Source organism: Sinocyclocheilus grahami, unplaced genomic scaffold (assembly GCF_001515645.1).
Source record: "Sinocyclocheilus grahami isolate Dianchi unplaced genomic scaffold, SAMN03320097.WGS_v1.1 scaffold79.1, whole genome shotgun sequence".
Classification (NCBI taxonomy): domain Eukaryota; kingdom Metazoa; phylum Chordata; class Actinopteri; order Cypriniformes; family Cyprinidae; genus Sinocyclocheilus; species Sinocyclocheilus grahami.
The window spans coordinates 1,735,424-1,756,942 of record NW_015505258.1 but is presented as its reverse complement, the minus strand read 5'-3'; the positions used below and the strand labels follow the sequence as shown (position 1 = coordinate 1,756,942).

General features: G+C 39.4%; 1 protein-coding gene across 6 annotated transcripts; it reads right to left on the bottom strand.

Annotated features, from left to right (window-relative positions):
• Positions 1-76: 76 nt before the first annotated feature.
• auts2b (activator of transcription and developmental regulator AUTS2 b) lies at positions 77-14,660 on the bottom strand. 6 transcript variants are annotated; one of them, XM_016273548.1, is made up of 16 exons: positions 14,155-14,658; positions 13,694-13,734; positions 8,592-8,717; positions 8,220-8,455; positions 5,610-5,898; positions 5,312-5,526; positions 5,149-5,193; positions 4,166-4,261; positions 3,694-3,765; positions 3,515-3,544; positions 3,359-3,430; positions 3,117-3,252; positions 2,559-2,639; positions 2,391-2,474; positions 2,084-2,291; positions 78-1,511 (listed from the first exon to the last, which is right to left on the bottom strand). In XM_016273548.1, exons 5-16 carry the CDS (start codon positions 5,704-5,706, stop codon positions 407-409), a joined length of 2,241 nt encoding a protein of 746 aa, XP_016129034.1. In that variant the 5' UTR covers positions 5,707-5,898; positions 8,220-8,455; positions 8,592-8,717; positions 13,694-13,734; positions 14,155-14,658; the 3' UTR covers positions 78-406. The 6 variants fall into 6 exon arrangements, with proteins under 6 accessions (XP_016129036.1, XP_016129034.1, XP_016129033.1 ...); XM_016273547.1 differs by lacking the exon at positions 8,220-8,455; XM_016273550.1 differs by lacking the exons at positions 8,220-8,455; positions 8,592-8,717 and having other exon boundaries at positions 77-1,511; positions 5,333-5,526; positions 14,155-14,660.
• Between the last annotated feature and the right edge of the window lie 6,859 nt (positions 14,661-21,519).

Genomic DNA, 21,519 nt, shown 5'->3' with positions numbered 1-21,519 from the left:
TACCTTTGATATTTTTAGCTCTGCATTTTAAAACATTGATTTTTGCTTTTATTTTATTTTTAATTACTAGGAACAATAAGATACATTTTTGAGTAGGTAACATCTAATTTATTTGTTTTGATACTTGTTGAATATTTTGCATATTGTGCAATTGTATTGTATATCATGGTTCCATTGTTGCCTTGCTATAGTTGTAAATAGTTGTGTATTTTTAAAGTCCTTTAGTTTCAAATATATTGTTAACATTCAAAATGAATAAGTATTTTTTTTTCACCTCAGAAATCATTTTAATATATATTTTTTTTGACAAAAAAAATCATTTCCACCACTGTACATTTCGGCTACACGTTATTTCACATGAAGTGCTTGATATACATAAGTCTGTCAGTTTCTGATTAAGTCCAGCTCACCGAGTCACAGTGTCTCTGTGTGGGTGCGAAACAGGTCTGTCTGTGAGAGGGGTCATCCGTCTCGGAGACCCTGGCCGTGCTGCCAGCATTGGAAAAAGCGGGTGTGGTTGGGCGTGGATATAAGCAGCAGGTAGAGACCTACTGAGCGAGGTGTAATGTGGGAGCCCTGTGCTGGGGTAAGCCGCCGCGAGGAGTCCTGGAGGTGGTAAGTGAGGATCCAGTGCAGTATAATGCATAGCCAACAGGCGGCTACGCTCGCTTTCTTCTCTCAGGAAGGCCAGACGCTGCCGTTCCTCCAGGTGACTCCTTTGCTCCAAGGCCATGGACTGCAGAAATGGCTCACGTGGGTAAGCAGGGTGCCCCATCATGGCACGTTGCAGGGGGTTGGTTCTTATTAAGAGGTCCTTGCCTAAGGAGTCCCTCCGAGGAAAATCTAAACCTCGGTAAACATTCCGCATAGACTCCCAGTGTTGAGGTGAGTAAGGCAGCCTTTCGGCTCCAGGTAGTGGACCCATTCCCAGAAAAGGTGAGACTAGCCTAGTCCTGTCAAGACCATGGTGGCCAGCTGGGATTCCTATTGGCAAAGGAAGAGTTGAAAGAGGTGAAGGGTTAATAGCAGGGGCTCTGGGATCCTGCCATGGTTTTTCCAAAACTTTCTGGTGTGTTGTAACCTCATGGTCCTGGTCATCTCTCTTCTCCTCCTTCACTCTCACCTTGCTGCTCTTGGCATGGGGTTCATATTCAACTCTAATCTTCTTCTCAGCTGGCTCCCAGGGTTGGCTATCACTGTTTGGCCGCTTGAGATCCTCTCTCTGTTGCTTGGGTGATGAACTCTCTTTTCCTGCTGGCTTGTCCTCAGTGGGCTGCTCGCTTTTGACATCCTTTTCTCTTTTGTCACTTTGGATCTCTTTGTGTGTTGGCTCCTCAGTTTCTCGAGTTTGTTGCGGAAGCTCTTGGGCTTGTGTTTTCTCTCTTGCCTGCTCCAATTCCTTGGTCTCATCAGGAGAGGAACTTTTGAAGGACTTTGTTGGTTGTTTGTTGTCCAGTGCACTATTCCTGATGGGTGACAAATGCCTTCCATTTGATTTATCTTTTGGCTCCCTGCAATGATTGAAATAAATGATTATCTATTTAAACTCTTAACCAGGAGGTCAACTCTAAGAATTCTTGATCAGGTAGGTTATCTAGGACCAGGGGTGTCCAATCCTGTTCATGGAAGGCCAGTGTCCGGCGGAGTTTATCTCCAACCTGCCCCAAACTCACCTGCCTAGAGGTTCCTTAGGTAATCCTGAAGACCTTAATTAGCTGGTTTAGGCATTTAATTAAAACTGCATAAACTCTGCAGGACAGTGGCCTTCCAGGATCAGGAATGGACACCTCTGGCTTAGGCAGTTTGCTCCTGAAACACATCACGGAGGTCTACATAACTGCAGAAAGCAATCTGATAGCATTCCCAACTGTTCAATAACAGTTGCTCGGATAGTGCAGGACTCCTTGGAAGTACCCAATTTGAAAATCTTTCCAGAACTAAGTGCCCATTTAGCAAATATGGCAGCAACCTGGTCACAAACCTTTGGGGGATGCACATGCTGACTGAGCAACTGTCATTGAAGTGAATGCTAACGGATAGGATTCTGTCAAGATCTTCGAATCGCAAAATAGTTGGTACGTACCGTTCCTCGTCATCTTTGTTGTCTAGGGAATCTCTTTTAATCGCTCTGTCTGGTATGGAGGGAGCTCTCTCAGTTTCAGAAGACCTTGGACACAGAGGCGGCGTTGGGAAGGATGAGGGTGTCTGGTGCAATCTGTTCCAGGTCTCCAGTTGTCCACTTGAAGTTGGCACCGTTTTACCATCTTTAGTCCCATGTGCTGCATTTGGTGCTGTGAATGCCCGAGAGTAATTATCGTCAGTCAGAGGAAGACTGCATTAACCTACAGCAAAAGCAGATCCTTTCACGTCAGGATAAAAGATATCCTTACTTATTGTTGGGTTTCCTAGTCCTCCAAAGGCAGATGAACTCAGTGTACTTAAGCCTCCAAAGGTGAGTGGCTTATTAAGAGACTCTACACAATAACAAGGGATACGGGAGATTAGAATTTGAGGAGTAATGTTGGTCTAATATGAATTAAATTTTGAAGTAATCTTACCATGATGGGGCATTACACTGTGGAGATTGTTTGGGGTATGCGGTAAGGGTCCATAGGGCGAAACTGAAGGGTGTGTGGGACCTAACAAGACGGATGTAGATACTGGTTAGCACAGTCCTGTTTCTGTCAGACAATCTCTAATAAAAATCACAGGACACTGCTTACTGAGATCATGGGGATTCATTAATGTTGACACTGGCAGTACCTAACCCTACACCAGTCCTGTCCAGTCCCATTTCTTAAGAGCCAACGTCCTGCAGAATATAGCTCCAACCTGCCCTAAATTACCTGGAAGTAATCCTGAAATATTTAATTAGCTAGTTCAGATGTGTTTAATTACGGTTGGAGCTGATCCTCCCTCTAGCAGGAGGACTGGACTACCCTAAAATCAATTGGAAGTACCAGGTTGATAAGAGTGCACCGTGTTAATCCATGACCCTATAATTTAATTGGTTGATGGGATGTTGTTCCAGGACCAACAACTTGGTGATCCAGGAACATCCCATTTGGCTAAATTACAGTAACTAGTGTGGATTTGATCCATGCTGTAATTTGTACCTGCATTAGAGAGGATGGTGGAGGGACGGGGTAAATCACGTGGCTGCAGTCCCATGAAGCTCGAGACAGGCGATTGATTCAGAAACTCCAGCTTAAACCCAAAGTCTAATTTATGTGGCTCAATCTGCATATGCTTCTGTAACCCCAGGAATAAAAAATGGGTACATTAATTACAGATTACTTGTTGAAAACTAGATATATTCCACATCTTAAAAAAGAACAGTTATTTCTTTTGCGCTTACCTTAATTTTTTGCTGATGATGGTAAACTTGCCATGCAATGTGGACATGCATTGCACACCACTTTCCAGGTTTCTAAAAAAACAATGAATGATGGGTAAAGAATTGTGATTTACTAGGTTAATAAAAAGGAGTTGAATAATCACATGTAAACCTTACCTTTGGTTTAGGACACATGGGGTCAATAAGCTAAAAAAAAAGACATTACATTATCCTTCTTATATTTCTTCAATGATAGACAGAACAGCTGTAAATATTTAATGAGACACATGAACATGTATGGCTCAGATTTTGACCCATTAGAGAAGCCTTGCAACTGATGCTAAATGGAAACCTACTCTGGAGTCCTTCTGTAAAAGTTGGTGTGGCACAGATCCTGGCCTTGGCACCACATCTAGTAGGTTAGAGGCCTGCAAATATAAAATTTGTGAATACTACGTCTATATTCATTTACATTGTTAACATGATCATTAATCATTCCCTGTTCTTCCACAGTACAGCACACATTCTCTTTTATATAAGTAATTATATAAGTGGCTAGCCCAGCCTTTACATTTATTATTATTCCTGGCCTTTAAAAACAGGCTTTGCAAATGTGGGTCTGAAAATAAACACTTTGCAAAATCTAATCTGAAAACTATAGAAAACCACAAGACTTTTCTTGTTTTTTATTTTCTTTCTTTGTGGGAGGTCATCTCAACTCAAGAAATATCAAGTTATTCACAGGCTTCCTTTAGCGTCGTCAAGGCCTTTTAAGAATGCTGTGTTTCAAACAAAACAGAAAGCTAAGAGACAGAGTGGCAGGCAAACCTTGGGCTGAAAAGCTCCCTGGAGAGAGCTGAATGGTCCAGCAGGTGGAACCATAGGAGGTATTCCAGTCATTATTGACGGATAGGACGGGACCAACTGTAGGGAAACAGCAGAAAAATGTCATTAATTTCAGGAAACAAAATGTGTTCATGCTGATTTGGACACAAAAGCATGTCTGATTCTGGCCTTTAAAGTGAAATCAAAATTGACCCTATTTAAGTAAAGTACATTGCTGAACTTAAGTTTACATCTCACAATTCTTTTTTTTTTTTTTTAGGTTTATTTTTGCCGTTTTCGCCCTTTATTGTGATAGGACAGATCAGAGCTGACAGGAAGTGACGTAGGAGAGAGATTGGGGGCGGGATCGGGAAAGGTCCTTGGGATTCGAACTCTGGACGCCCGTAGCGCAACAGCACTGTATGTTGACAATTCTGTTTTTTTAAGCTTCTGTCACTACATAAATAATACGAAATTGTGACTCAAAATTCTTCTTTGCTTTCAATTGCAAATTTATCTCACAATTAGATATAGTTTATTAGATATAATAATTAAAACTTGTCTTAGAATCGCAAGAAACAAAGTCAGAACTGTGAGATATAATTGCAGAATTATGAAATATAAACTTCTAATTAAGAGGAAAAAAGTCAAAATTGTGAGATATAAAGAATTCTGACTTTTTCCTCACAATTCTGAGTTCACATCCCACAATTCTGTTTTTTCTTCCTCCACATAATTAAAAATAAAAATTATTTATTTTTAAATAATTATTTATTGCAACTCTGAATTCTGACTTTTTTCTTGCAATTGCAAGTTTATATCACAATTTGGACTCATCTGCTCAGAATTGCGAAAAAAGGGTTAGAATTACGAGATAAAAAGTCACAATTACCTTTTTTTTCATTCAATGGCGGAAACAGGATGGATGAGTAAAAGAAGCATGCAACTCAAATCACTGGCCATGATGTGCACAAGATATAACTTACATTGTGTCTATGGAAGGTGTCCACTTTAGCGGGGTATTTGTCAAACTGCAAGAAAAAAAAGAGATATTTACCTTCACTTAGTGACTTTGTACATTGCTATTGGTAGAATTTCAGCTCAAAACATTGATTATTATGAGCACTGATTAAGAGTATTTCTCCTCACTTGTCTGGCAGGGGTACGCACCAGTGGTGCTGCTGGACTGGGCATGATGGAGTGGGGGAATGGAGTGAAGGTGTGCTGATGTGTGTGTTGGTGTGTGTGCTGGTGCTGGTGGAACTCTGTGCGCAGGTAGGCCGGGGGAGCTAGGGCACCTCCTCGATCGACAGTCTGGGAGGCCAGGAAGCGAGAGTTTAACTCTTGCCGCAGTAGGTCATGATCTAAGGGGCACATGGCAGAGCGAATCAGAGCACAGCTAGCAGATATGTGATTTATTTTTTCAGTCCATATGGTGCTGCTGTACCTGTGTAGGGAGCTGTTGCTGGCACGCTGGGCACTGGCAGAGCACTTCCTGTTAAGAGGGGAGGAGGAGGAGGCAGGGCTGTCGTCGGGGCAAACATGTTGAGGTGTTTAGAGAGGGGGATGATTACAATGCTCTTCTTTACTTGTGCTGATGCACTCCAAGTGCACAAAAGTGACTAAAAACAACTTGTTCCTTCAGTCTTTCTTGGGTTCTAAATGTCTCCTCCTTGTGGCATTTTGCTCGTTGTTTTCTGCTCTCGCATTTGTGGTATTAGCAACATCAGCGAGACCTGCAGGTCAATAAAAATACTGAGTCAACACATGGCATACTAGGCCAGATAATTAGAGAATCCTTCTTACCGAACAGTGATTTAGTCACTTTGAGTAAGACAAGATTACATTGCTTGCCCCGGCAAAACTCACTGTCATAATGCTACACTCTGTGCCCACTTCTGTAAAATTATGGTCCCTAAATATAAAGTCATGACACGTTGCACCAGTTTTATCATTTAAAAATTTTAATATTGTTAGCTTGATTACTTAGAAAATATTTTAGATGGGTTTAATTAAATAATATACTATACATTTGCATTTACAGCTCATGGTGGGTCTGTAAAAGTTAATAAAAATTAAATATTTATTTAAAATAAATTCCCCTGTGGAAAAAATGAATGCAATTTTAACTCCTGGAACCCCACTTTTGCGCTCAATTCCTGATTTAAATTAACTCCTCTCTTTCATTTTTCTGTTATAAATGTCACATTATGGAAAAAATGGGGTTACCGTTCACACTGATATTAATAAGCATTCTTGAACTACTATTCACACATTTATGAGCAATGATGAAACTGCATAAACTATTTGAGGTAATACTGCAGTACTAACCAAAAATCTGAAAAATTAACATACAATACCACTGAAATGTTTAGGGCCAGTAAGTTTTTTTGTAAATACTTTTTCAGTAATAGTGCCATAAACTGATCAAAAGTGACAGAAAAAAACTAACATTTATAATATTACAAGAGATTTTTCAACTAAATACTGTTCTTTTGAACTTGATGTTCATCAAAGTATTAAGTAGCAAAACGTTTAACGTTTGTAATAAGAAATCAGCATATTAGAATGATTTCTGAAGGATCATGTGATACTGAAGACTGGAGTAATGATGCTGAAAATTCAGCTTTGCCATCACAGGAATAAGAAATTAAAAAATAAATAGAATTAAAAAAATAGAAGAAAAAAAACAACAACTTACGACCCCAAAACTGTGTTAAAGCAAAGATAACAGTTCAAAATGAGGGAAGCAGATCTTGTAAAAAATATATAATAATAATTAAAAAATAAAGAGTAGGATATCTCTGTTTTTACAGCATTAGCCTTTTCACGCACTGCCATACCACTGATGACGTCGGTTTCACCGTGACATTTACTGGTCACTCCCGGGGGCTAATAGTGAATGCAAATGTGATGAAGGGGTGAAATCCCTTAGGGATTGGCCCATCTATACAACCTGCAATTACCTCCTTTTGAACAGCACTCATGCACATAAAGCAAAGCAGTAAATCTCTTTTGTGTAGAGCTGTCAATTTGGGCCTTTTCTCCAGTACTGCTGTAACTATAGTGAAAGGTCTTTTGAGAGCCCCATAATGGATTGTTAGCTTCTCCAAGGGGTAGACCTCCTTTCGCAAACACCAGGGGTCCATGGAGGAGGGAAACACAAGGAGCAACTTATTCGCCTGAGCTGAGCTCCAAATCCCTTGTGATGAGCTGTTTGTATTGAATAGGACGACATAGGTCATTCAAACGTTGGGAACAGTAAACGTGCGTGGAGAAACGAACTAAACGTGAATCCCAAGAACGCAATACTTTATTAACTTCCAGATCTGTAAGGAGATGAACGTACAAGTCTCAAGGGAGGAGAACAGACTAGTCCGTAATGAGTGGTACAGGCCACATGGCACAACTCAATAGCTGGACCGGCTACAGACTAATCGAGTAAAGCTAAATAATAAGCACACAGAGTCCTTAATAGACCCTCGTAATGGCGCTGGTGTTTAAATCTAATTTGCATCCCGTTTAATCAAAGAACAGCGTGCGCTGATGTACCCTTCCATCAGACATCGCAATAACCAAGAAATTAAAACGTCTGGCTCGTGTTTATAAGACAAGGTTTCGCTTAAACTGCTTGTTTTCAATTAGTGTCATGGCACGGTAATGCTCTATTTTAATGCAGGTCAGGAATTAAGCTAAGCCTCTTTTTGGAGCTGTCAGGCCACCAGCGAATTTGTCTTCCTGTGTCAGTTGGCAGCTGCCTTCCCCGAGCCATTTTTGTCATTCATCAAGCCCATTACTGGCCTAACCCTTCCAGGCATGCAGAAACGAATGGTCTAATCCCTTCATTCTCACAAAAACAAGATTAGCTGGAGGTTAAACACTCGTGTTCTTTAAATTTTGTCCTTGACATGGTGCCAGGGGAAAGCTCTTAATCTCGTGAAGGAGCAGTTGGAGAGAGCTTTGTGTGCATACAAAAGTAGACGAGCGCGGCTCAGGCGGAGCACAGGTAAGCCCTCCTAAAAACTCCTCATAATCTTCGAATCATGAGCATGTTTACCGTAGTCGTCCCTCTGCTGTTTGTGCTCGCAGATGGCGGGAGACGTCTCATAAATCATCCGGTGGCATCGAGGGCCGTGTACGTTATTGCTAGAGCACAGTTGGCAATGACTCAAACTGAGAAACAGTTGTTCTTGTGTGCTGACAGGTTCTCACATGGTTTTTAGCTCGCTGTGAATGAAGCCCACTCAGCTAAGGTGCATCTGTTCGCCTGCACCTCTCTGACACTTCAACAATCTAGACAAGAAGAAACCACTATGCGGTTGGATTTCATTTGTGTGGGTTTGTATCATTGAAATGTGCTAAAACAAATACTCAAACTTCTACATTCAGGATTAGTCATCAACTGAAAATGGCTAAAAAAAGCTCCTACCTCTGTTTCTGCACTCTCCACACCCCTGAATCGTGTAGGAATCCACTAGATCTGTTGGTCCAGGCTGTAATCTGGCAGGTTTAGAGAGTTGTCTCTGGTGCAGCGTTCAGCAGGCGTTCAACAGCTCTTGAATGAGACACAGGGGAACAGTATCTCTCTGTATTCTCAACTTGCCAGTCTGTCTGCAGGATCACAGTCTGTGGTGTTGGGTATCACACAGACTAAGCGAACACGAAGACTATGGAGGTGCTCTCTCTCTCTCTCTCTCTCTCTCTCACTTTTCCAGTTAATACATCAAAGCAAAAAGCCAACTGGGTGGTATGCACAGGATTTTCATGCTTACTGTGATTTTTATGGATCAAATCAGTAATACATGCAGGTCTCAGCTTCGAAAGTGGGATGCTACACAGTTTTTTGTTACAGAATTTGGTAACACTTTATTTTAAGAACCAATTCTATTAACTAGCTGCATGCATATTACTAGCACATTGGCTGTTTATTAGTTCTTATAAAGCACATATTAATGCCTTATTCTATAAAACCATTTTTTACATCCCTTAATCCTACCTCATACCTAAACTTAACAACTACTTTATGAACTAATAATAAGCAGCAAATTATGAGTTTATTGAGGGAAAACTCTTAATTAATAGTGAATATGTCTTCCCTATTCTAGCGAAACATTAAAATGGGTGCACATAAAGGTCTGGCTTTTCATGTTTTTTTGAATAATCTCACACATGTTTCATGAGTTTTAGAAGAGACCTCAACAATTTCTCAAAAGCAGTCCCCCAATTTGCCAAGATACCAAATCTTACAATCAAAACACAATTTTTTGCTTAAAGTTTTCTCATCTTATTTTATATATATATATATATATATGTCTTTTTTAGAGGTAAAATATTTATATATATAAATATAAATATTATTTTGCCTTTAAAAAGGACAGGCACATAGGGATGTTTTAAATTATGGTGAATTACTGTATTATTTATTTTTTGCCTTTTTTGTTAAATATAAATATCTTAGATATTTTTCCAATTTATTTTTCCAATTTAAAATAACTCCTGTGACGGCTAAGTTGAATTTTCAACTTTTCGTGTGTCTTAGACGTTAATTAAAAAATTAAATAAAGAAATAAAATTTCACAACAGAGTAAACTTATATACCCATATAAGTTTACTCTGTCAGAAATTGTATTTCTTCATTAAATTTTTTAATGAACGTCTAAGACACAGTTTATACTTAGATGGAATGTAACTGAGATGTCCATTACATCTCATGACCTACGAAAGAGTTTTCCTCTGGGATAACTTGAATTATACAGTATATAATAATCTCATTATCTTTGCAGTAAACATATCCACCCCCTCCTGCATGTCTCCTCAGTTTTAAAGCTTCAAATCCAAACAGCTTGAACAAAAGTGTAATTCCTCCTCCAAAACCTCATTTCATCAGCCATATACAGCATATGAAAGAATCAAGCCGTATTTGAGCAAGACATCTCTTGTTATTATAACGTAATCCCTTCCCAAAGGATGATGAGAAAGGCCAGTTCAGGACACAGGCTAAGGATGAATTGCTGTGAGCAAAATGACTGCATTCTCCCACAGCCAGTACAATAGGTGGCGGTGCTCGGCGTAAACCTGTTTCATTATTCAGCGCTCAGGTTTCGTTCAGTCTGGGATTAGTGATGGGGATGTAGGCCGGCCAAGCACACAATGTCCTTGATGCCTGTGGGATGTGTTGTACCTCCCGCTTCTGAGAAACCGAGCCCCTGGAGTGCCAGTAAAACAATCAGCGGCGTGAAGGACGCTAGAAACCCGGATCCTCAGCTACATAACAGACGACTTCACTGATGATAAAGGGCTCGTTGTGAGTCTTATCCCAGCGCTCAGTCACGGCTGTAACGTGTGTGAGAGCTGGAGGCAAAATGAGCGCTAAAGTTGGATAGTCAAAGTGTTTATTTGAGTTGTGCTGAAAGCTCCAAACAGTCAGCTGTCTCGCTGATCTCTCAACAGCGCCGATCTCGGCTATACACTATCCCACGATGCTTGGGCCCGTCTCGGCTCGGGTTACCCTGCAAACAATGCCAACTCTGTTCTGACTGCCTATCTCACAGACTTCGTTGTACTAACATGTATACCTATGTCTGCAACGGACAGGGGATGAACAGATTATACATGGCCTTGAATAGTTTCACTTCTACTTTGAAAGTGATCATGCCTGTGAAATGCATTCTGGGCCCTGGATAGCATATAATCTTAGCACAGCCTTAACAAGCATCGCAGGAACGTGAAAAACCCTCTATCCAGGCCAGTCATTGCACATCGGCCAAAACCGTGGGCTGAAGCAAAGACAGCTCTGTGAATAGCGGTTCAGTTATTCCTGGCAGAAACACGTTACGGCTGTGAGTGCTGAGGGAAGCTGTCAACTTTTGACAGCCGAGTGTTGGGCGAACAGCTCCTCGGCTAGCCTGCTCGTATTAGCATTAACAACACACAACCATAACAACAGCAGGTCAAACATAGTCTAGTGCTTATATGGGGGATCCTTCAGTGAGGGAATTGCTAGTAATCAAGAAAAAATGCTTAAAAATCAGAACATTATAATAGCTTGAAACGTTTTATTGTGCTTTTTAATTGACACTACTGTTCAGTAAGATTTTGTAATGTTTTTATTAAAAGAAGTCTCTTCTGCTCAACAATGCTGCATTAATTTGATCAAAAATACAAGTAAATATTGTGAAATATTATTACAATTTAAAGGTAACTGTTTTCTTTTCGAATGTATTTTAATATGTAATTTATTCCTGAGCTGGCAATGCTAGATTTTCAGCATCATTACTCCAGTCTTCAGTGTCACATGATCCTTCAGAAATCATTCTAATATGCTGATTTGCTGTTCAAGAAACATTTCTTATTATTATTAATGTTAACAGTTGTGCTGCTTCACATTTTTGCCATACTTCTTTTTTTTCTGTGATATTTGATGAATAGAAGTTTCAAAAGAACAGTATATTGACAATTTTAAAAAAGTTAAAAATGACAGATTTGGGATCACATCATACAGAAAGATGACAATTTGAAGATCATAAATGGCATTCAATTGTCAATAAAATGTCAATAATACTCTTCAATTATTTTTTAAGTCTCATTACCAAACCATTTAATATTTGAGAAAAAAATTCATTTAAAAATTCATTTTATTTATTTATTAAGTTAATCAACTGCTAGTTGTTGTTTTTGGGGATCACATCATACAGAAAGATGACAATTTGAAGATCATAAATGGCATTCAATTGTCAATAAAATGTCAATAATACTCTTCAATTATTTTTTAAGTCTCATTACCAAACCATTTAATATTTGAGAAAAAAATTCATTTAAAAATCATTTTATTTATTTATTAAGTTAATCAACTGCTAGTTGTTGTTTTTGTTTTTTTTTGCATTTTTACTGATTATTCAATATTTTTGGCAAAAATTTTTTTGTCATTGCTTCATTACCACAAAATGTATCATACACAATAAAAATTCACATCACACACTATACCAAATTATACCAAGTTTTTCACTGCACTCTAAAAAATGCTGGGTTGTTTCAACCCAACTCTGAGTCAAATATGGACTAACTCAACCGTTGGGTTAAATTTTTACTTTCAATTTTACTAATTTTTAACCCAAAAGTTGGGTTAGTCCAAATTTGACCCAAAGTTGGGTTGAAATAACCTAGCATTTTTTAGTGTGACCTAACTGAATAATCACCTATATTCAGACAAACAGTCTGTCTATAAATGTCATCAGAACTCTATTGCTGCCTCTAAAAATACACACTGTTAAAGGATTAGGAATATGATGTGTGTCATTCAAGGAGGTAATGTCTAATTAAAAACTCAATTCCGAGAAGCATTTGGCAGAACGCTGAGAAATAAAACAGACCCTGAAAGCTGTCTAATCCCCCTATGATTGAGACAAGCGTCCTTTAACTCAATTGCATTAAGATGGCTTAAGGTTTAATAGGCTTCTCAAAACATTGGTGCACTATGTGTTCACATCCTTCTGTTATCTTAGACAGCCAATCAGATTTGGCAAAATAAAAGTTATTTTAAAAGCAGTGATAAAACACAAAATGTTATTGCACATGAGGAGCAGTCTGACCTAAGGCCGCGACCCATCAATGCAGTGAAACTCCAGCCCAGCGCTAGAGAACAGACCATGGCCCATGCTGACAAATGAGCCAGACAGGAGCTTCCAAAGCACCCGCTCTAACTTAAAGACGTAAATTCCATTAACTATTGCTGGTGATTCTGAAAGTAATCTGGTTAAGTTCTTAAGTGCCTCTGATTTGATTTCAGCACGCTTAAGAAGCAAAAACTGCATGAAGTAAATTGTGATGAGTGATATAGGGAGAAACAATTGTGGTTTTTATGAATGCTTCATGACTTAAATGTGTAAGTGTGCCAATAAAAATAAATGCATGACTGAGAATGTGTTGTTAAATAAATCGGCAAGGCTAAAGTGTTTCTGGGCTGGCTGGCTGTGGAGTGACTGGCCCTCTATCCAATTAAGTGGAAGATTACCAGCACGCACTTGGCCTGAATGCACCCACCTCCTAAATTATCAAGATGATAATTGGCTCTAAGGATATTGTGTTTTACATCCCTGTACTCAATCCAGAGGATTTCTCATCATGCCATCTGCCCAATGCAAGTATAAAGCGTCTTGTAAATGTTTTGTTTTCGTAATTCATCATATTACAGAATGGAAATGTGATGCTTCAAATATGAAAATGTTCTTAACCTTGGAAAACAAAGTCATGAGCTGCACCGATCTAATGTCCAAAGCTGAGAATATATAACAAGCTTAATAGGCAAAGTAGACATAAAAATGCCCATTAGCGATTTAACGGTTCTTTCTCATTGGAATAGGGAGTGATGTGATGACACTATCATTGGATAATTGAGTCTATCTATCAAACCTGTCAAGAGGTGTTAGATATAATGCCTGCTCATGAATTCTCATACAGGGAGGCAAATAAACACAATACTGAAGGCATATTTATTTAGTAATGGCGATGTTATGAAGTGTGAGGTTTACCTACCTGCATTTGGAGGAGGGGATATGTCTGTTTGTCAGAGTAACCTGCAATATTAATAAGTTTCAGTAAAAATTCTGCATTAGCCATCACAAAAATGTTAACCACAAGAGGACACTGTTTCACCACTGCAAAACCTGACAAGCGGCTTCACTCTTTTATAGCCCAATGCTTTCAAAGGAAATGTACTAAAAATAATCATTTTTCCATGCTTCAAAACACGAAACAAACGCATCGATAAAATGGAAATGCATCAAAAATGTAGAAAAAAAGGTAATCAATTATTTTCAAGAAAGTTTCATTTTTCATAACCGCTAATTTCAAGAATTATTGGCGTGAACTATCCATTTCTCTCTAGGCTTGTCTCACTTTCGCAGTAGTATCTAAATGCACCACAAAAACAACGAACCCAAATCCAAAATAAAAAAAATCTTTACATTTTATTAGATTTTTTGAGAAGCACTTACCCAAAATACCAATGAAGTGATGAGGCAAGAAGACCCTTCTCAATGTAATCCAAAATACTGCCAATTTTTTTTTTATTTTCCAATGCTTTTCAGAGTACAGTCACTCCAGTATCAGAACACAAAAGTGTTAAAAAGTTGTTTCCTTACATGTATAAACATAAACCATAGGTCTATCCAAAATCTAAGAGCTCTGACAAATTGTTTGTTTTTACCCTTTGAATATCAGGGCATATATGATATTGAACATCCTGAACCAATCCTTTCCAGAGACTGAACCAGTATCCGGTCAAATCCTCCAAACACAGTAAACGTGAGGCTCTGAGCTCCTTCACCATCAACAGATTAAGCGCAAATCCACTCAAAGCAGGTTTGAGATCCTTTCTCGAGCGTGTCCGGCCGCACTCAGCTCGGCTCAAGAATGCTCCCTCAGTAGCGAACTGTGCATTCCTGTGATCCCTCCCTCAGCGGACACTCCCACACCTCCCTCCTCAGCCCTGAGAGCGGCACCCCGGCGGCAGAACAATTACAACACTCTCCTCCTCTCTGCTCAACACGTACGTATAGACAGTCTAGTGATTATGGCCATCCTCTTAATTACAGGCCCAGAATAACCAGAGGGGACAGGCGACGGGTTCAGAATGCTGATGAGACGCTTCCACCTCGCACCGAAATGAGACTTCACTCTTATTGGGTGACGTGTCGGCTCCAATTAATGCTTCTGTGCTGGTATGCCACCCCGCTTCTTTTGTAGGGTGAGAAAAGGATGATATGATTTAATGCGGTGGTTGCATTTGTACCTGTCACAGCTTATTATAAATGCATCACATAAATGTGAATGTCATGCACACCGTGTTGTGGAATTCTCGGTGAGGTCAGCCAATCGCAAAGCTCTTCTTTGGACAGAAGGGTTGTGAATGTCAGTGGGAAAAGGGCATGGCGAGATGATAAATCACAAGATGGGATATTATCACAACAGATATATCAGGTAATTTATTAGAAGCGTCAACACCCCCATGGGAGGAGGCACAAGAAAGCTCCTCATCAGCCTGATGTCTTTCGTTGCTAATGCGGTGTCCTCTCTGAACCGGAGATGGGCTCTCTTGGGGAGATAGCAGAAGACTTCAAAGTCCGTGGCCCGCCAGGATCGCAGGGAGGTCTCATTCAGCCATTGCCCCTATCGGCCCTAAAGGGAGTTTCTAATTGCATTTCACAGGCCCTGAACAAAACAAGGCCTGGTTCAAGCTGAAGTTGGTCCTCCTGCTGGGATGTAGCTGTGATTTGCGACTCCTCAGCGGGATGTGGATCTTCAGCTTGCCAGAAAAACAGTTTCATCTTCCTTCTTCTGACTGCATGCACTGGGGCGCCCATAGGCGGATGAATACGCGAGTGGCAGCGACACCTTCTTCTCCCCTCGGAGGCCGTTCGATCTGTGGGACTGGAGGCAGATGTTTGGGCTCAAGTTGAAATATTAATTCAGACCTACACGAGAGACTCCAAATCGTATGCAGGCTATCAAATTTCATCAAACAGAAGAAGATTGGGGGTTTTCTTTTCATAATTTATAAGCTCCAAATAAAAGCCAGTGTACTTTGTACTGGTTCTAGCTGAGCCAGATGTTATTGCTGTGCTTTATTATCCTGACTATAGCGATTTGATATCTAATACAAGCATAGACCTTATTTATGAGTACTTCAAAAGAAGAGCATTTTGGTTAAATTATGTGTATTAAGTGTTTGTAAATCTAAAGTCGCAAGACCCAGGATATTCAATGTTCGCATGGAAGCGGCGAGATATATTGCATCTTCGTATGTGATGTTTTGAGATATACAAGCCGCATACATTCACCGTTGTAACTACTAAAATCAGACAATATATTGTTTTGCAACTAATTCTAATTCTTGTTAGTACTTCTCAAGAAAACTTGAGGTTGAAGTTGGAACATACCCGACTGGCAACCATAACCCTTGCTGTAACTCTAACCTTATCATTATTTAATGCTATTTTTATAAGCATAATTTATTTTAACAGATAAATAGATTAATTTTGATATTCATAGATTTTTCTACATCACATTGGATTCTTGGATACGGCAGTTTATAAAGCCACTGCTTTTAACTACAACATTTCAATACTAGTCCTAATAGTTAGGACTGGTAATTTGATCCAAATCTGATCATTTAACAACTTTTAAATTTTCATGAGCAAAAAATAACATCAAAATTAATTCCCCCAAACTGAACTTTGTTCAGGATGTGGATTTAAATCACTGAATTATCTTCCGTCATAATCTCATTTATATAAAACTGAAAAGAGCAGAACGTTTTCACAGTGCCATCACAGTTTAAGCAGTTTCCAAAAAAACAATCATATATTTCCAGTGCACAGCATGTATGACTAACACAAAATAGTAAATCACTCCTAAATTGTATCATTATAATCATCAAAGGCAGAAAATCGGAGTCAGATGTGATTACTAAAAATGAGATGTGGAACGAGGGCTTTTATTAACTCGGTGCTCATTTCTTTCTAAATCATTTTGTGTAATTATGACAAAGAATCGGTTTACGATAGCGTATGTACATCTGTCCCAACGTTAGCCACATCCCAAAGCCCTATGAAACGAAGAAATCAAATGAAGAATGAGCACACGCAAGTTTTTCCGTCTGTCTTTTTTTAAACACCGAAAGATTCTTGCAGACTCGCCTCAAAGGCAAAGTCATTAGTGCCGACTTGGCCTGATTGTTTTCACTGATTTTCCCTCTGAAGGAGGAGTAAATTGATGCCTTAGCCTTTCAGCTCCAGTCTGGCTATTAATTTCAAAGAGCAGGTTTGGCCCGATGGCCCTTTGAGAGAAAACTGATTTAACTAGATCATTTTTAATGGGGATGGATTCCTCCATACTTGCCCTTTGGAAGAGCTTCTGTCCTCCATAACCACTGGTCTGTAATGGCAAGCTCCTTCTGAGACTATTACTAAGGGCCAATTGGCCTTGAAATGAAATACATAATCTTAATGTACTGGAAGATGTGCGATCCGTTCACTCGTGGAATGGAGCGACTCCACACCGCAGGAGTTTTCAGTCCATAAACAGAAATACTGCGAGAATGTCGCGCTGTCAGATCAACGTAGGCTTCGTAAGCAGGCGTACGCAAACTCGCATGACAGCCGTTGCTATTTCCAGGAAGAGATAATCAAAGGCATTTGACTTGTAAGAGCCATGGCGAAATAGCAATATTCTTGGATTTCAAAGAGTGTCTAACCACTGAATAGGGTTCCCATACGCCCTTTCATTGGGATGACACAATGTTGCATCTGCTCGGCAAGGGATAAATTAAGCATGTGAAAGTTTTAGTGAAATCCCCATTTTCCAGTTAATCAAATCTCCCCTAATCAAATTAGGAGCTGTAATTCCCCAGGATGCGTGTGACAAAAGTGCATTATTCCTGCCTTTGGAGCCGCGCGAGAGAAATCAGCGTGAGGCCATTCCCCTCTGCTTCAGTGGCCCTGAATTGAATTGCTCTTCCGACTGACCCGAGCGCAAGAGGCAGGGTCGAGGTAAACTTTGGCAGTGTTTGAGTTCCCAGCTCATTAAAGAGCTGCCTCTGAGGCCACCTCCAGAGACTGTTGAGCCATTCATTAATGAGGCACTTGTGTAATTTTCCCTGGACATCTGTGACGAACAGGCTCTCTTCCCAATGGCACACAAAAAACACCTCGGACAATGAAGCTCACGTTGATGGCTTAGGGAAACAACCAAGGCAAAACCTCTAAAATATGTCATGCGCTCGCATATAAACTCATCTTCGATCTTACAAAGCCGCAGCGATCACCTGTGAGGACTTATTTTCCACTGAATTAAAAGTCTTGAGATTTGAGCTGGCACATACAGGGAGCACAGAAAGTGCCCTTTTATACTCGTTTAGCAGGGCGGTAAATAGGCCCATGGAGCATTCGGATGCCACTTATGAAGTGCTCATAACCAATGTGTACCTCGCGGCTTTGCACAACAGCTTCCTTCCAAACCAATTCATATGGCAGCTAATGAATATGCCATTTTAGACTTCATGAATTGTTCCTTCCGTTCACTGCCCCCAGTGTTAACACCTCTTTATACGATTCTTAACACCTACTGCACTGCCTCTCAAGGTCACTCTGGCTGAACGGAGAGCTGGAGAAAGCCGCACAAAACCTGAGAGGCTCAATTCCTATTCATTTGTCACATTTGCATGCATGCCTCTATACTCAATCACACAAAGGCTACGGTAGCTTAGCCATTGCCCCCTACCAATTACAAATGAGTCCATTAAGCTGTCTGCATCGGGCCCAGCCTCTTCATGGTAATGGCTTGTGAGATTTCCATCATAATCGCCGGGCTCCCACTGCAGTCTTGAGTGCAGATGGAGGAGGAGAGTGGGTAAAGAGTTATCAAACGGGGCAAAGTGCATTCCTTCAGCTTTGTTTATGTGCAGGCGAACTCAAAAGCCAATGCTTTCTTTAGGAGTGAAGCCTTTAAAGATTATTGCAAAATTCTCATGTAATTTAGGCAGCTGCATGTGCAAAAATACGGGCTTTGATACTGATCATTATTTTATATTACAATATATAACCTATTTATGGCATATAGATATTAAAATATAGATAATTTTTTTTATCTAAATAAATCACAAACAAAAAAGTCTATTTAAGCATCACAACATTATAATGCACAGTATGAAAAATGGATATTCATTTTGAGATTTAATAAAGATTACATTAAAATTTTCATCAAATTATTAGATTTTATTATTTAGTTATATAATTGAATTATCCTTAAGTGAGATGGCAACAAAGGTAATCAAAATGTAAAAATAAATCCAATATTGGTGATATGATCAATTAAAAAATCTCTATAATGACAGATATATTGTGCATCGCTAATAAAAGTGACTAGTGCATATACAATCTCTACAATATTATCCTGAACTATTATTATTATGACTTATAATTAACTTTCATTTTCAATGTCAATATAAAACAAAACCCAATACAGATTATCCTCATTGGTCACATAATAAAATAATTCTTTATAATTTTTATATATTTTTAGATTATTTGTTCTGTCAAATCAAGACAATTGTAGAAATGTGGAGAACACTGAAGCAGATGGGATGTTTCTTGTGGTGTCAAATCATTTTCCTCCTTGGTTCCAAAATTAAATGGCAGGGGGTGATTTACGCACCTTCTCTATTAGCGAGCTTGGAAGAATAATGTGAACAGCTTTTATTACATGCTGGTTGTTACTCTGACACCTAATTTACAAAGTCTTTTAATGTCTAAAGGGAAATAACAAATCATTTAGGTCAGACAATCAATCCCATAAAACATGCATTTATCAAGCTCATTTGTGAAGCCTGACCTAGTTCTTTCATGTCATATAACAGGACAAATATATAAAGGTCTATTCAAAAGTGGAGGTAAATCACAGCTCATGAAAACCCCTGACAATTCTCAGTATATTAAAGCAATCATGACTCTCAAATATATATCATTATAGGAAAGCAAGCACACTATCCAGCTGCCTGAGAGGTTTCACTAGTCCACTAAAGGTTTTTAGATGAACAATAAGCAAGTCATGACTTACAGGTATAGTTCAAGCAAAAATTCTGTTTTGGAACCAATTGACTTTAATTGCATGGGCAGCTGAAACATTCTTCAAAATATATATATTTTTTGTTTTCCACAGAAGAAATAAGTCATACAGGGTTGGAACGACATGAGGGTGGGTAAACGATGATAGAATGCTCATTTTTGGGTGAACTATCCCTTTAAAAACCAACCGTTCCCGGATAACTGATGTTTGTCAACCTTCAAGTCTGTAGCTTGAGAACCTGCAACACTATTTACAAGATTTACAACCATTCTGCAGCAATACGACCCCTCACAACGAAGTTAAAAACCTATTGCTTCACTCGAACTATATTTCAAAGGACTGTAGACTCTCCTCAACCATTACATGGTGAGAGTGATTGTAGCAGATCACCTTGAGGACATCTAGCCCTAATGTAGTGCCCCAGTAGTGGAAGACCATGAAGAAAAATGATAGGACTTCAGAGGTATTAATCACCACGACAGTGAGAGGCTCAGCCCCCAGCCACCAAGGGCTCAGGATAAGCTCGTAAAAATTGCACGGCCCCTCCACAGGGCGCTCATGTCTTACTTGTTTATGGCAGCGAGTCCCAGAGGACGTGGCAGTGATGTGCTAGCCTCTAAACCCACACTGTCAGGAATGATGTATGGCCATCATTACCAGAAAATATCACTTCAGCCGACCCATGATCTTGCTCCGCTAAGGGTCATATTTTCCATGAAGAACAAATTACAGTCCCCTCCGCACATTTAAATTCCTAGCAAAAAAATGCTAGTGCGGAGATGGTGATATGTCATCTGTGACAATGCCCCCCAGTGTAACGCAGATAAAAACCCACCTGAGAAATCATCATCCTACAGGATGCTAAAGTTCACTTGCGCTCGCTGTCAAGCAGAAGCAAACATATAGGAAAGGTTGCGCACTTTAATTTCCCCCATTTAAGCAATTAGTATATTTACACAACAAAGACAGTCATGAAATGGAATCTTCAGATTGTGCTGTTTATTATGGAAGCCTTCTGAGCTTCTATCTTTTTTTTCTCATAATTTTCTCATTAAAAGTTTTTTTTCCCTCACAATTCTGAAATTTTTCTTGCTATTGCAAGTTTATATGTCACAATTATGACTTTTTTTTTTTTGCAATTGAGAGTTTATATTTCCCAATCCTTTTTTTTTCCTGAATTCTGAGTCTGGCAATTCTGTTTTTCTGTTTCCGCCACAGAACAATAAAGGTAATTGTGACTTTCTGTCTCACAATTCTGACTTTTTCTCAGAATTATGAGTTTATATCTAAAAATTCTGAGTTTATATCTTATCATTCTGAGTAATTGCTTAAATAGGGAAATTTTAAAGGGGTCATATGATGTTGCTAAAATGAACACGTAAATACAACTTAACCACTGATTTCTAGTCGTGTCCTCTTTTGGAAGGCCAAACAAAGTATTTTTGCTTTCGCAACGAAACACACAGCGTCTTCATAACATGGCGGCGGCGGTGGCAGCAACAAGTTATGCCTTCTTTCTTTGCGTGAACATTTGGGCGGTGTTATGCAAATCTTCCCACATCGTGACGTAGACATGTGGGGGCATGTTAAAATGAGCCGTTTTAGGGGGGCGTGGTCGAGTCTTAACTTTTATAAAGAATATCTCTTTGGGTTTGAGACTTTAGTCTTTGAAACTTTAGGGATCTTATCAATTCACGAACAGCTTGTAACAATCCAAAGAGAAAGGAAAACTTGAA